The sequence below is a fragment of the Cydia strobilella genome, chromosome 1 (assembly GCF_947568885.1).
Source record: "Cydia strobilella chromosome 1, ilCydStro3.1, whole genome shotgun sequence".
Lineage (NCBI taxonomy): Eukaryota > Metazoa > Arthropoda > Insecta > Lepidoptera > Tortricidae > Cydia > Cydia strobilella.
This window is the reverse complement of record NC_086041.1, coordinates 3,573,682-3,589,690: the sequence shown is the minus strand read 5'-3', so window position 1 is coordinate 3,589,690 and position 16,009 is coordinate 3,573,682. Positions and strand designations below refer to the sequence as shown.

General features: G+C 38.4%; 1 protein-coding gene across 2 annotated transcripts in view; it reads right to left on the bottom strand.

The window, feature by feature from the left end:
- Positions 1-11: 11 nt before the first annotated feature.
- LOC134749744 (calcium uptake protein 3, mitochondrial) overlaps positions 12-16,009 on the bottom strand; it is a 108,870-nt gene continuing 92,872 nt past the window's right edge. Inside the window, exons 5-11 of one of the 2 annotated variants that reach the window (XM_063684807.1) lie at positions 15,733-15,815; positions 12,753-12,818; positions 9,579-9,722; positions 8,522-8,636; positions 7,595-7,822; positions 6,437-6,594; positions 12-4,878 (exon numbers count right to left, since the gene is read on the bottom strand). In XM_063684807.1, the coding sequence (XP_063540877.1) occupies positions 4,807-4,878; positions 6,437-6,594; positions 7,595-7,822; positions 8,522-8,636; positions 9,579-9,722; positions 12,753-12,818; positions 15,733-15,815 (866 nt within the window). In that variant the 3' untranslated portion in view covers positions 12-4,806. The remainder of the gene's footprint in view (positions 4,879-6,436; positions 6,595-7,594; positions 7,823-8,521; positions 8,637-9,578; positions 9,723-12,752; positions 12,819-15,732; positions 15,816-16,009) is intronic. The other variant, XM_063684852.1, reaches the window with a different exon arrangement.

Genomic DNA, 16,009 nt, shown 5'->3' with positions numbered 1-16,009 from the left:
AAAAAAACATCAATTTTCAATAATTTATTTAAAGAGTTTAAGTACAAAAACAAAACAAATCCTGCAAGAAAGATACAGCAGCGAAACGACACATTTCAACTGAAGCAGTGGGGAGACACTCCTCCTTTCGGGCAAACTCGGCTTCGTTCGGCTCAGCATTGCTCAAACATTGCTACAGAAAGGACACTTCCTACAAAACCGAAGTTTGACTCGATTCAGGGACGAATCACGCTGTCCCTTTCTAATGTATGGCACTATCCCTTTCTGCTATTTAGGGTTGTCAAAATTCAAGCCGTTATCTGTGGACGTGCACGCAAAGGGACGTCGCATTGTGTCAACCCTAATAATTGCTCGGAGCAATGCTGAGCCGAACGGAGCCGAGAAAGCCCGAAAGGAGTGTCCCCCCACTGGAAATACTTGTCCTAAAAAAGGCGGGGGGATATATTTCCCACCTGATTTTGAACTTTATTTCAAAGAGAGGGTTCAATTTTGGATGACACCCTTATGCCTTATAAAGGGCTAATAGCAAAAGTTCTTAGACTAGCTCGACACTAGAATGACCTGTAAGGCTATAATAAACCAAAATCACCTTACACGCTGCTGTTTCTTAAATTTGTGAAGTAAAGTCGGGAACATTCCCAGTGAACCACTTCAGAATTTTTTTACCTCACGAGCGAGCAAAACTCCGCCTCTTATAGACATAACCAATTACGATGCATTTAGAATTATTTATGATAATAATGAAAAGGGTAATGAGACAAACAACAGGTATAGGACAGTTTATTAGTTGTTTAGGCTAAGCTTCGCCTCCCCATAGTTTACCAATTAGGACGCATTTTGGATTCCTTATGTTAGTTTGCAAATGCCGGCCGTCACAAAGACAATGGACGCCAATAAACTTTACCTAACCATTTTCTCAACACCCACAGTTTTAAGTGCCATGCTATTGGTCATCACTTATGATATCGCCTGACCGCCTGCAAGACGTTTAAACGATTTTTGCCCTTAAGATGGTTCACCGGGAATGTCCTCGATTCTACATAATATTTCTCCGTCCATCTAAGGAAAAGATACTTTAGTATGATAACCGTATTTGTACTGAGACTTGCTAATGCTAATATTGGCTTAAATATTTCACCATGTTTCGCTTTTCCTCAGACCGATTTTATAATAACTATAAAGTATGATCAAAAGTCTCAACTATGGTGGTCATCACACTGGATGCGATTCGCACGTCTTTCCCGATGTTTGAACGAGACAATGCTATGCGCGTTTTATATCGACCTCCCGCTCGCGACGCGCGTATTGCATCCAGTGTGATAACCGCTAAAATTGTTTTGAATTTAGAAAAAGTTCTTAAAATATTTTTGCTATTAAATTAATAATTTAGCCCTTTGAAAGGCATATTATTATTTAGGTACACTCAGCGTCAAATACTCTGTAGCATTCAAAGTGGCCAAATAGTTTGGTACACCATATTTACTAAATATATGGTGTACCGAACTATTTGACGACTATGGTTGCTACAAAGTATTTCTCGCTGAGTGTACATATACATATAACAAAGCAAAATAAAGATTTAATTGTGCTATTTGAAGTCCTAAAGATATAAAATTAACAATATAAAATATTATTTATTTTGTACACTTATTCGAGTGACTAGTAAAAACTGTTTATTAAAAATATTCGCTAAAATGTAGGCCACAAAGTTTATAATTTTACTAAAACCGAAAAACATTAATTTCAATCATGGCCAAGGCAAGGATAACAATTTTGACTAATTTCTAAAATTACATTTTGAGACAAACTTAAAACTAAATAAAGTGAGAAACACTGCCTAATTATAGTGAGAGTATGACTTTAAACTTCAACATTTATTTAGCAAATACAATCTGGCAAAAAAGAGTAGAAATTAGAAAGTGGCAACACTAGTGTCGTCCCGTTTTTCTTAGATTGATTGGAATGGGACGGCACTACAGTGTTGCCACTTTTTAATTTCTACTCTTTTTTGCCAGACTGTAGACCACAAGGGCACTTTTACATGTCAACATTGAATTTACATACAAACAAAAAATAATAATACATCAACAATTATGATTATAATATACAACTAACTGCAACTACCAATTCAAACTAACGTATTACATCATCCATTGTATCTTTGCTTCGCTAACTTACGAATCACATAATATAAAGTGAAGTAGTATTTAGCACAGTAGGCGACCAAAATCCAAATAGCGAATGAATTATTCCAACAATATATTCACTATTGGAGAAAAGTGCCGACATCACAAAAATAAATATACCATAGAAGACCCAAATGCATCTACTTCGCGTGTCCGAACCCCGACCAAGCGTCGAGGTTGACCGTCGCTCTTTACAGTCCACGCCGCCGGTTGTTGCAGCCGGACGTCCGTGAAAACTTAAAAAATGCATCGTTGCATGATAATTAACTGCAACAGCCCAATAATTGCGAGCACCCAAAGGCAAGAACATATTTCCTATCACAGATAAGTAATTTTAAAATTATATTATGCGTAAATGTTGTATGAAAAAGTCGGCACGCTTGGTTTCAATACAAATCGTGGTATTTGCGTCATCTAGCGTATATATAATCTGTGGCCGACATCTATTTGGTCAGGGCCTTAGTTACTATAGGTAGCAAATTGAATAAGTATTATTTAGGAAGTAAAGTTACAAATAATGATGTCATAGGCATAAAAATATTAAGTTAGTAAGTGACTTGAACTTGGAAATATACATAATACTTAGGTAAACTTACGAAAAGCATCTGGTTCACTGGTTGACTTGCGAATATTTGTGGCATTAAAATATTCCTTCGGCTTTAAGGCTTGTCGAAACTTTACATATTGCATTTGTGTGTTTGCTAAACGTATGTGTAACAGAATAGTTATTTACGATACAAGTGCGAAAAAGAGGAAATTCGAAACGAGTGGCGATAAATAAAAACACGACCGCAGGGAGTGTTTTAAATCGACACGAGTTGCAAATTGCCTATTCGCACGTGTATCGTACAACGTTTTACAGTACATATGGCCCTTTAAACTTTCGACATATGCACGAAAAGTGCTCTTTACGCACTAGTGCGAGAAAGTAGCACCATATGTTCTGTAAAAATCGTTATATTTTAATAAGAAATAAAGAAATATCAAGTTTCAGAGTCGCAAATGATTTAGGTACTACGACAAATGGCAATTTAATAGCTTGGTTCATATATATTTTATCAACACACTTGCTCAAAACGACGTTTTTATTCCATCGATTTTTGGCTCATAATCCTAGATATTAAACACGCGTGCTCTTTCAGTGTATTATTCCACTCGTGGTTTTTCATTATATTATCCGACTGAGTTAAGAAGCTAACTGATTGCTAATAATATGCATGGAAAGGGAGCCTTCTTTAATTGGTCGGACTGGCGGGCACGGGCGCGCCCGCCCGCCGCGCCGCCCGCGGCCGGGGCGAGGGGCGGCCGGCAGTATGACTGATGCAACACACAATACTAACTGTTTTAACTATTAAAATTTGATTAATATGAAAGTTTCATTTTTTTTCTCGCAAGTGTGTTGAAAAACGTCGTATGAAACGCGTGTGCATTGGTCATTACACACATAGGCTTTCTTATTGCGCTCGCTTACAGCTCGCGCGCACAATATCGCCTCGTGTGTAATGACCAACTTAGCACACTTGTATCATACACATGTACTATTGTTGAGTACATAATATTGAGATTTGATTAAAACGTCATTGCAAACCGGAGTCTCCATTTTTAAGTCACAATTATAAACAAGTATAAATTATTTAAAACCACGAATAAATTATCACTTAAACAAATCTCACTGTTAATGACAAACACTTATTTGTTAACCGATTACAAAATTTATAAATACACGACCCCTTGAGAAAAAATAATCCAATTTTTAATTTATTTACAACATAGTAATACACAGAAATCTAAAATGCCTTTAGGTATTCTCCGATTTACGTCCTTTCATAACAATTTACTAGTAATATTTTGAAGTGTCAAAAACTCCCTAAACTCAAGTATATACGTCATTTTTCAGTTGAAAGAATTTCGATTTTATTTTAATTAATAAAATTGCAAATTTAAATGACGTTAATTGTCCGCCAGGCGATTCCTGCCACTTCAAGGGTTATAAAGGGGTTAGACCCCTAACCCCTAAGGGCTCATTTAGACGGCGCACGAACTCGCATGCGGGTTTAGTTATTTTGCGGACTATTGAGGTTACATCCAATGAGGGCTATCGTTTTTTTGCTCACCAGTTGGCGCCTCTGTTGATGGTGGTCCAAAAGACTAAAGAACAGCTGTCAGTCATTGAAGTGACAAGTGACATTTGACATTTCGAACTATGGAAAAGACCACCATCTACACTAGCGCCCCTAGCGGCGAATTCATACGCGTTAGCGCTCATTCAGCCGACCGATCAAATACCGCAATGTATGAAACTCGCAACGTCTAAATGAGCACTAAGAATAAAAAATATGTTATACACGGACCAAATAACCGGTTTCTTCGGTTTTTTTTTGCTTCAACATTTTACTTCTTTGTTTATATCTATATAATATTCAGATATATTCTAATTTTTTTTTTTTTAAGTTTAGAAGGAAAGCCGTTCTACAGTTATTAAGTTGTGTATGCCATATATTATTTACCTCGTACTCGAAATTTATGATAATTACGTTGTTATTACTTGAGATCTAGACCGAATATTCTACGAGATTTAAAGGCATATGGCATGAATTGAGCTAAATTGGCTATTATGCGGTTAAACGGAGCTCTTCATCTCTTGCTTGACGCAGGTTTTGAAGGCCTCCCAGCCCTCGTTCTTGGCATAAGACTGGAAAAAACAATACAAGACTTTAATTTCCCAATCACATAAAACCCATTTTTTTAAACCTCGTTGGTAGCTACCGTAGCTTTTGGAAACCTATAATTTCCCAAGATGTCACTTGCGTTATGCAGATATTTTCCGACCCTGCACTCCCTTTATTCCACGGCCGAAGGGTTTACGAGAGGAAATTCATTGCGTACTTAGTAGGTAAATGGTAAATGAAAAGTAAAATATCCCTTTTGGCTACTTATTCGGGTACGAAAAACATATACCTACGGTACGCATACATTTATAATTGTGAAAATCAAATATAGGTAGGGTCATTGCGTTAGCTTCCGTACATGCTCTAGTTTTCTTCCACTTGACGGATTTGCAAAAAATATATTTCATTTTTAATTTGCTACTTGCAAAATATCATTTTTATGTATAGATATATTTATGGATGGTATAGAAAGGATCGCAATCTCTTATGGCAGAATTGTTGTAAAAGTGACCGCGTTAAGCTTTAAATAATAGTTCCTAATCTCTCCGGTGGCGCTAGTTAGGCTCTGGGACATGAGTATAACATGAACCATATAAGGCAACAAATAACCCGACCAAATTACGTAGGTTGTTTTTGGTAGTATTTCGGTGTATGGTGGCGCCGCCTAATTACTGTTTTTTGATGGACACTTTTCATACATAGAGATTTGGCTCCTTTATACAGTCTCCATGGATATATTGTTTAGACATTGAGGATTGCAATAAGTCCAAATTTGTGCAGCAATGTAGGTTTAACTAGAAGCTAGAGCTGGAAGAAAACTAGCGCAATGACCCTGTATAGTGTTTCATTTTTCTGTTTGGCCCATCTACGTTACTTAAGAATACGAAGCGATTGGTTTACCGCTAAAGCAGGATATATCCTTCATTGTGGCGAGTAGTTCAGGTGCCAGAAAATATACATGTCGTTTACGAGTGAGTGATTTAAATGAACTATATCTTTTGATGGAACTCACTCACTCTTCAACTCACTGATGATTTAACTCGCTCAGTAACTCATCTATCTCAGTGTTCCTTGCTCGCTCTTTGCTACTCATGATTCGAATGAGCCGGCCGAGCGAGTGAGACGATGCGAATAGGTATCAGAGCGCTTCGGAAGAATTCGGAGGGTGTCGGGAAAACACGGCGGGATCGTATCGCGTAATTCTCCATCTTGGTCGCACTTATGGCTGTGTGTATCTGATTGATTGACATCTCTCTCTACTCATTGAACAATATAGTCTACAGATCCACCGAGCGAAATAAGCGATATACATCTCCGCGAGCGAAAGATATTATGATATTTGAAATACTCGATTTATTAACAAGCACTTTATTATTTAATTCGTTTACAATCAGTCGGCCATTTATATCTAAACCTATGCTAGAAAAACGCGAATAAGAGTGAGACAGTCAGGTGAGATAGAGACCGCATATTAGGTTGCATTCACTATGGATGCGTTCTCACAGATATGAATCAATCTTTTCAACTCAGTGAAGCGTTTTGCGCATGTCTACTAGAAAAAGATTCCGGATGATCTGTTACCTTGAATCCTCGGTGCAGGCGGTCCTTCATAATGGCTATGAACTCCTTATAACTGAGCAGGCCATCGCCGTCGGCATCGAATATCGCGAACACAGTGGTCACGAGGTGCTCCGACTGCGAGATGCCCGTGCAGATCTTCACCGCGCGGTGGAACTCGTCTGAAACAGAATGTAGAAAAACTTGCAAGATGCAAGTGACAGGCTGACAGCTAACACCAAAGCGTCACAAAGTCAGTCAGTCAGTTAGCCAATCTCAAAGTGTGCTCCGCGGACCCCTAGTGCTCCCGCAAAGCCTCTGTTAGGGCTCCGCGAGAATAGTTGTAATAATATGAAGAAAAAAAAACAGCTCTTCTATCTATAGGTATATCTGATTCACAGTGATTTTTTTTAATCTGGGGCTCCGTCAAATATTTCGCATATAGCAATGGTGAAATTATTTAGATCAGTACGGTTTCACTCACTATTATTTACGTACTGATCTAAATATTTTGAAATATGTCTCACGATAGTTTAAGTTCGATTAATGGTGAAATTGTTGAGGAACTGGTCTTGAATTACTAGGCGATGCCACGCTCCGGCTTCATGCAGTCTACAAGACCGTTTAAATACAAGTCGTACTCCTCCATGTTTAAACATCACCTTCATACTCATAGCAATAGTGAAATCATCTAAATTGTTCAGAAACTGGCACAGTCTTGAACTCTGTGAAGGTGATGCCTCGTCCGAGCTTCATGCGGTCCAATAGACGGTCTAAACACAAATCATACTCATCCGTGTTTAAATAAAAGCTCTCCTTTCGAGATAGGATGATCAGCCAGCGTATACATCCTCATAGCAATAGTGAAATCATCTAAATTGTTCAGAAATTGGCACAGTCTTGAACTCTGTGAAGGTGATGCCTCGTCCGAGCTTCATGCGGTCCAATAGACGGTCTAAAGACAAATCATACTCATCCGTGTTTAAATAAAAGCTCACCTTTCGAGATAGGATGATCAGCCAGCGTATACATTCTCATAGCAATAGTGAAATCATCTAAATTGTTCAGGAACTGACAGAAGGTCTTAAACTCTGGGAAGGTGATGCCTCGTTCGAGCTTCATGCGGTCCAAGAGTCGGTTTAAACACAAATCATACTCATCCGTGTTTAAATAAAAGCTCACCTTTCGAGATAGGATGATCAGCCAGCGTATACATTCTCATAGCAATAGTGAAATCATCTAAATTGTTCAGGAACTGGCAGAAGGTCTTAAACTCTGGGAAGGTGATGCCTCGTTCGAGCTTCATGCGGTCCAAGAGACGGTCTAGGTACATGTCGTACTCGTCTGTATCGAGGTAAGTGTAGCGAAGGAGGATCTTAGCGAAGTCCACTTCGGATATTGTCTCGTGACCTAAAAATTAAAGCTATATAAATACAAACTGCCATTGGAAGCGCTGGTGGCCTAGCGGTAAGAGCATGCGACTTTCAATCCGGAGGTCGCGGGTTCAAATCCCGGCTCGTACCAATGAGTTTTTCGGAAGTTATGTACGAAATATCATTTAATATTTACCGGTCGCTTTACGGTGAAGGAAAACATGGTGAGGAAACCGGACTAATCCCAATAAGGCCTAGTTTTCCCTCTGGGTTGGCAGGTGCTTACGGTAATTCTTGGGATTAGTTGCCAAGCGGACCCCATGAGCCTTGGCAAAGTGCCGGGACAACACCAGGAAGAAGAAGAAAGATAAACGGCCATACGTCAGGATTTCCCCTGACATGCTGGATTTTGGTCCTTTTTCAGTATTGCTGGTTTGCGGGGAGACTTTGGTGAGTGTGAGTTTTTTAGAAACCTCAACTAATCACTTAAAGCTACTGAGCTAAAAGTTTTGAATCAGGCAGACCAAAGGGCAGGTTACTACTAGCTACAGCGTATTATGGCGAATTGAGGTGGCTAGTGGCCCACGAAAGGTTATGGAAAAAGGAATTTAATGGGCGGATTTTTGAAGAAATGCCCGTACAGAAATTGCCAGGATTATTAGGGCGATGTCCGGACTTTTGCCAGGATATTCCATTTTATTTTATATGGCAACAATTATGACTAGATAATGATTACCTTTGGCGAACTCTTGGAACTCGAGCTCCAGCACTTCCGTCTGCAAGTTCTCCATGAACTGCTTGAAGCCGTCGAACTTCAGGTCGCTCGTGCCCTTTTTGCCGAAGAAATGGACCTGAGGAACAATTTCAATAATTTTATTCTCAAAAATTCTCGAAGTTTCACTAAGGGTGGTATTCCACCTATGGTGGTATAGATTGTTCAATGTGTATTGCGTCTCACTCTCTCATTAAGCAAAATGTGAGATGCAAATACACATTGGACCAAGACATAAAAAAGATGGAATACCATCCTAAGATTCCTAAGGCACTAAATTTTAAATTAGAGTCCATTACGACTTCCAAAGATAATTTTTTGATATCAGCAATGAAAATATAAGGCTCAACAATACTTCCGCAGCAAAAGATGAAGTCGCTGGTTCGAAACCGAGCTCAGGTGCTTGGTAACCTTTTCTTGGCTCACCTACTTAATCATTGCCACTCACCTGCAAACCTATTTTAGGCAGCTGTGGTAACTTCGTACCGTGTCGACGTTGTGTCGCCGCTGCAGCCCCTGCTCGTCGTTGACGTACGAGTCGTGCGGCTTGTCGTCGCCGCCATCTTGGCTCCCCAACCCTCGTGTCACTGACCTGCAGCAACGTGTCAACGTTGTTCCGCCGCTGCAGCCCCTGCTCGTCGTTGACGTACGAGTCGTGCGGCTTGTCGTCGCCGCCATCTTGGCTCCCCAACCCTCGTGTCACTGACCTGCAGCAACGTGTCGACGTTGTTCCGCCGCTGCAGCCCCTGCTCGTCGTTGACGTACGAGTCGTGCGGCTTGTCGTCGCCGCCATCTTGGCTCCCCAACCCTCGTGTCAGTGGACCTGCAGCAGCGTGTCGACGTTGTCGCCGCTGCAGCCCCTACTCGTCGTGCGGCTTGTCGTCGCCGCCATCTTGGCTCCCCAACCCTCGTGTCACTGACCTGCAGCAGCGTGTCGACGTTGTGTCGCCGCTGCAGCCCCTACTCGTCGTGCGGCTTGTCGTCGCCGCCATCTTGGGTCCTCAACTCTCGTGTCACTGACCTGCAGCAGCGTGTCGACGTTGTGTCGCCGCTGCAGCCCCTGCTCGTCGTTGACGTACGAGTCCTGCGGCTTGTCGGCGTCGCCGGCATCTTCGCTCTCCAACCCGCGCTTGCCGCGCCATGCGAAGCTGAAGATTTTCTCCATCTACAAACCGTTTGTACGTTAGGAAAGTCAGGAATAAACAAGTACCTAAAGTAAGGACGATGAGCACGAAAAATTTAGCACATTGACCCGCCTGTTCCTACATCTATCGTAGCTTAGCTCACATGAATGAAGAAGTGACAGGAAGATGTCATGATATTTTACAAATCCAACACTGGACGGCACAAGAACGATATCACAACACAAACATTGAGTTTATACTAAAACATTACTCTTTATGAATCTGTCAATTAAATTAACTGTTTTCTAAATGAGAAATGAGAATACATTGTTTATGAGACATTAAGATAATAATTACAATAGCTTATTTAATTTGGGAAAAATACACTATTAATTTAATAGTCAAGTAAAATTAAAGTTATCAAGACAAACGACATAAAATTAGTTAAAACAAGGATATACTTAAGGCAGAGCGATTTATTAATGAAAAACTTAATATATAAGACATTAGTAGTTTATTAATTATATTGTTTAACCATGCACATATTTAAGTTATTTAACCTTAAAAGAAAAAAAATATATCTTTAAGTAAATGTATGAATTGACACCAATACATAAGAAGTTAAACGTGGGGTAAATCAGTTTTATTAAATATAAGATAAACTAGTATTAGATCACATAACTCCATGCCATCCGCAAAATTCATAAAAACATAGGTAACACTGAAAAATATTCGTCAGCAAACAACCAAATTAAGCAGAAATTTCATTACCTACTCATAGGTAATTTCATCTCTCAAAAATCATTTGAGAAGATTCAAACTATAGTACATGTGTTTACTTGGCGAATTTTAGTTGTAAACCAACGAATAAATAAGAAATTCAACTAGATAGGAGTAACGTTCAAACCTCATTGAGAATTTACACGTGGAGGGGACAGACGTTCCCATCAGGCTATTAAAGACCTAGACACTAGAAGAGCCTAGTTTTAATCAAGGTATACAAAATGACAATATTTAGATCATACAAGATTACTGTGAAATTTTTCTGCCTGGACATACACTGACAGACGTACATTACTAACCACAAAAAGTAGATACTTTTTTTGAAATTAGTTGTAATAAACTTTTTGAGGAGAATATGAAAACGGGCCAGGTTGTATGGAAATAATCTTACAAAATTACAAAGTAACCTTTTTTCATTGTTCTTGAGTGTGTTCATTGTATACGTAAACGGACTTAATTTATTTTAAAATTCACTGCAAAAAAGATAATGCAATCGAAATAGGATTTAAATTAATTTCAACTATAAGGCTGTGTTTACACCAGAGATGTATGTTTTTTAAAAACCAAATAAAATCACTTCATTTACCTATCCTCAGCTCAGCGCAGCTTTAGTCGGCAATTTTCTTTTGGGTCTCAAGAAACACATCCCTCGCTACGTAACACAGCCTAAATCTTATCTTTTTGTGTTTAGTTTTTTTTTTCTAATTTCACAGTGACTAGACACACAAATCATAAGCCAACGCAAAAACTACAGAATTTGAGAGAAACGAATAAAATGACGTCACATGGAACCAATCGATGTTGCCATTGCAATTTGGACTTACTGTCGAAGGCTTTGCGGTCGTTTTTTCCTCCACCTTGAGCGCACTGGACGCAACTAACGTAAGCAGCTAACATAGTTATACATAAAAATACATATTAATGAACATATATACAAAGCAATTTATCGATTAAAAAAAAACAATTTTGTCACAATTTAGAATTTTAAATAAATATGGGTTATTTTTTTTTGGTATTCTGTGCCGCTCTTTGAGTTATTCACAATAAACGCAAATTATTATATTATGCCAATTGTCAAACATTACCTACGTGAAGAAAATTTAAATGTTACTAAGCTATTTATTTACACTTAGTATACCTACAAGTTATGCCAAAACATTTTCTAAATTTTCTACGTTTAATCTTACGTATATTAAGTTAAAATATATTCGTTTTACGAATCATAAATACCTTCTCAAACACAAAACATAATTGTTTAGCACTTTAATTATAGGTTCTAATATATAATTATGTCTGTATCTAAGTAATCGAATTGAAATTGCCGTCGGTCCAAAAGTCCACTGCAGGACAAACTTATACCCTGAACAAAAATACTAAACTTTTCAGTAAAACTCAGGAAATTAGTGTCAGTGTAATTTGGTATACAAATGGTTGCCTTTTGCATAGGCACAAAAGGATGCTATAAAGAAAAGCACGCCGAAATAAGCTACTATATCCACCACTTCTTCATTCTATGCTTCTAATTACATTGGTGCGACCGGATTTTTGTGTATTTGGTTAAAATAATTACACTACATGATAATTAAGAAAACCACCTACGTTTTAAATTTCATTAAAATATCTTATAGTTTCCGAGTAAGGCCGCTTCCCCACTTGGCGGCGCGGTATCGGTGCAGTACGCAGTATTTCTTCCTGATTGGCGCGGAGTCGCGGGCGCGCCAATCAGGAAGAAATACTGCGTACTGCACCGATACCGCGCCGCCAAGTGGGGAAGCGGCCTTAAATGGTTGTGACATACGGCCAGACAGACAACCATCTCTTTGCCATATTGACAACCGAACCCTAAAAATAGTTTAATCTAACTAAACAGCATTTACGGCCACTTTACGCCATGTACGATGAAGAAGTCAAACGGAACTTTTTTTCATGTGATAGCAAACGAGTAGACAAGCCGCCTGATGGGAAGCGTTTACCGTCGCCCATGGACATAAGCAACATCGGACGAGCCACTTAAGCGTTGCCGACCCTTGAGAACCCTGAAAACCCGCTGCTTAAAGAACCCCATGTCGTAGCTCAGAGGAAATACCACAACCTCCACTTCATTCCACATTCTGCACGTTCTGTGAAGAAGCGAGATGCCATGGAACTTCTTTCTTGCGCAGTTAAACTATTTTTACGTTTGTCCTCAACTACCCCCGGCACCAGCAGTGGATTTCAAACCTTACCACCCTACAATTAAAGTGCTAAACGGCGAGCGGCACAGCCCCAGAAGCATCCACAACACTCACAGCCTCCTTGCTTTTGGCGTCCAGGTTCTTTCGCTCCCTGAACGACCCCCCCAGCAACCTCTGGATCTAACGTTTAGCAACAGAACATGCTAAGAAATAAATACATATAATAACTATACTAAAAGTAACTATAATATACATAAACTACTTATAATAATATCAATTAAACCTATTTTTTTTTTAAAATGTGATTATAATTTTTGTGCTAATTATGACTATTGAGTAAAGTTGAGGGGTGTTGTAAAAATAGCCAAACGTAAGATAGATAAGTAAATAGATAGACGGTTTAGATTTAGTAATAGGGACCCGTTGCTACCTCTTACTTAAAAAACCGGCCAAGTGCGAGTCGGACTCGCGCACGAAGGGTTCCGTACCATTACGGAAAAAAAACAGCAAAAAAATCACGTTTGTTGTATGGGAGCCCCATTTAAATATTTAAATTATTCTGTTTTTAGTATTTGTTGTTATAGCGGTAACAGAAATACATCATGTGTGAAAATTTCAACTGTCTAGCCATCACGGTTCATGAGATACAGCCTGGTGACAGACCGACGGACAGACGGACGGACAGACGGACAGCGGAGTCTTAGTAATAGGGTCCCGTTTTTACCCTTTGGGTACGGAACCCTAAAAACCATGAAAAATACTCTTAATAAGTGAGTTAAATATTGTCAGTTGTATAATCAAACTACGATCACATTTTCATACTGTAGAAAATCTCACACACCGGAAGAAAGAAAATTCGACCTCCCAAAAGTTCCCACAACCCGGGATTTAGAATATTAATTCCTTATACCGTTCCCAAGTTAGAGACAGATAGATATAAATAAGTGTACGTAAACGTAAACGCCAGGTGGGTAAAGGATAAAACGGGAAAAATTCTATGCAAAAGGGTTCAACCTGTAACACTACTTATTTCACAAAAGTAAACCAAGTGTTAAGGCTATTTCAGTCAACGTATAATAAAATGACTAGGTACATAACTATATTGTGCAGAGACTGACTTATCCAATTAAAAATAGTTTTTATTATAAATATTTCAATTCACATCTAAGAAAACACTAAAGACTTGCAGGACGCCTTAACAATTGATTAACAAACTGCTGTGTGAATGTGCCTATTTATTATGGGCAGAGAGCGAAACTTTGGTGCCGATGACAGACGTATGACGTCAAGTTAAATACAGTGTATTTATCAGTACGGTTTTTACTCACTATTATTTTTAGTCGCTTTTGAAAAACCGTACTGATAAATATTTTGAAATATGTCTCACGATAGTTTAAGTGCGATTAAATACAGTGTGTTGTTATCTAGATACTTAATGAAATAACAACTTATTAGCCTTTTTAGTTTACTGATATTGAACCTTGAGTTGAGAGTTTTTATACGTACTGGCCACGTAGAAAAACATAACTAACTGTCTTTGTCATGTTACAAACAAGATTGTTGGAAATGACAACCAATTTCTGTTTACTTATTTTTGTGTAAATTACCAAGCATTTTTATAAATAAACATGCGACTTAACGTCATACGTCTGTCATCGGCACCAAAGTTTCGCTCTCTGATTATGGGTGCTACTACGAGGTCTGCAATCCATTTAACAGTATAGCCACTGCATGCCTGCCACGATGCGTCCCAACATTTTGACCATTAAATATATTAATTTTGTTCTATACAATAGGGTATTTGACTGTATTTAAAATAAATTATTATACACCATGCATGAAATAAAGCACCAGAAGATTAATAGAGAAACGTAGACAGCAGTTATTAAGACACAATTTCTATTTTATACCCCATATAAAACTATAAAGAGTAGGTAATTTGATTGTGACGTCACATGCTAGTGTTTCATATATTCCATAGTAGCAAAATCGTTTTGACAGTTCGAAAAAAGAAACTGATTTGACTAGTAGGACTTCCGGTTCGAACGCCATCTTGATAGTAGCCTCGTGATTAATTCCTTTGTTTGTTGCTCATTAAAATTGTTTAAAGTGTAATATCGATAGCTTTATTATACAGTAATATAATTTGGTAGTGTGCAGTGAATGGAGAATTAATCTCAAAGCGTGTTTAACCACCATTTTGGAGTCAACGGCCGGTAGTCCACGTGCTTCTCGTAAAATCCAGCTATCGGTTTTACGAGACAATAACAACAATAACTACCGAACAACGTCGTGCTCTAAGAGCATTTGGTATTTCTACCTCTAACCGTGTCTGGCTAGAGCCCTAGAGGCCCATAATTTTATTTACCGTACACTGGCTGAAGAAAATCAAGAAATATTAATTCGATCCCACGTGGATCCCACTTTGACGTTGGCGAAATCATCGACAGTATCAATGGAGCCATACTACTTAAAGATTGATTGATTTGACTAGTAGTCAAATACCCTATTGTTTAAATGCGAGATTAAGTTCTCGACTGCGTCGTCCTCAAAAACTTAATTTATAGGGTATTTGACTACCAGTCAAATCAGTTTCTTTTTTCAAACTCTCAAAACGATTTTGCTACTATGGAATTTATATGAAACACTAGCACGTGACGTCACAATCAAATTACCTACTATTTATAGTATTATACGGGTCGTAAAATAGAAATTGTCTAAAAATAACTGCTGTTTACGTTTCTCTATTAATCTTTTGGTGCTTTTTCATGCATGGTGTAATTTTTTTTATTTTAGTTATAGTCAAATACCCTATATAAATATGTTTAGCTTAAGTAAAGATTTACATTGATAAATTGTCTAAGTAAGGGATAAGAATCTTCTAGCGGGTACAAAAAAAAGTAAAAATCGAAAACGGAACTTCAAAAATTGGATTTTGTTCGGGCTCTCCTTTTCACAAAGGAGGATATTCCTTTACCTATGTAAAGCTTTCTTTCTTACTGTTTCAATATTAATAAATATAATAGATATAAGATACTGTGTTCATAAATAATAGTGTGGTAAATATTAGTAAAATTTTCTGAAAGATACTCACGACTAGAAACTCATTCTTATCTACTCTTTGGTTGCCGTCGGTGTCAAACATGTTAAAGGCTATCTGGAACCCCGACGCTGGCTCTGGAAAATACAGTATATAAATAGTTTACACTTATCCATACTAATATTATAAATGCGAAAGTCTGTCTGTCTGTCTTTCTGTGTGTTCCCTCTTCACGCTTAAACCGCTGAATCGATTTAGATGAAATTTGGCATAGAGATAGGTTGAGTCCCTGAGAAGGACATAGGATAGTTTTCATCCCGAAAATCATCCC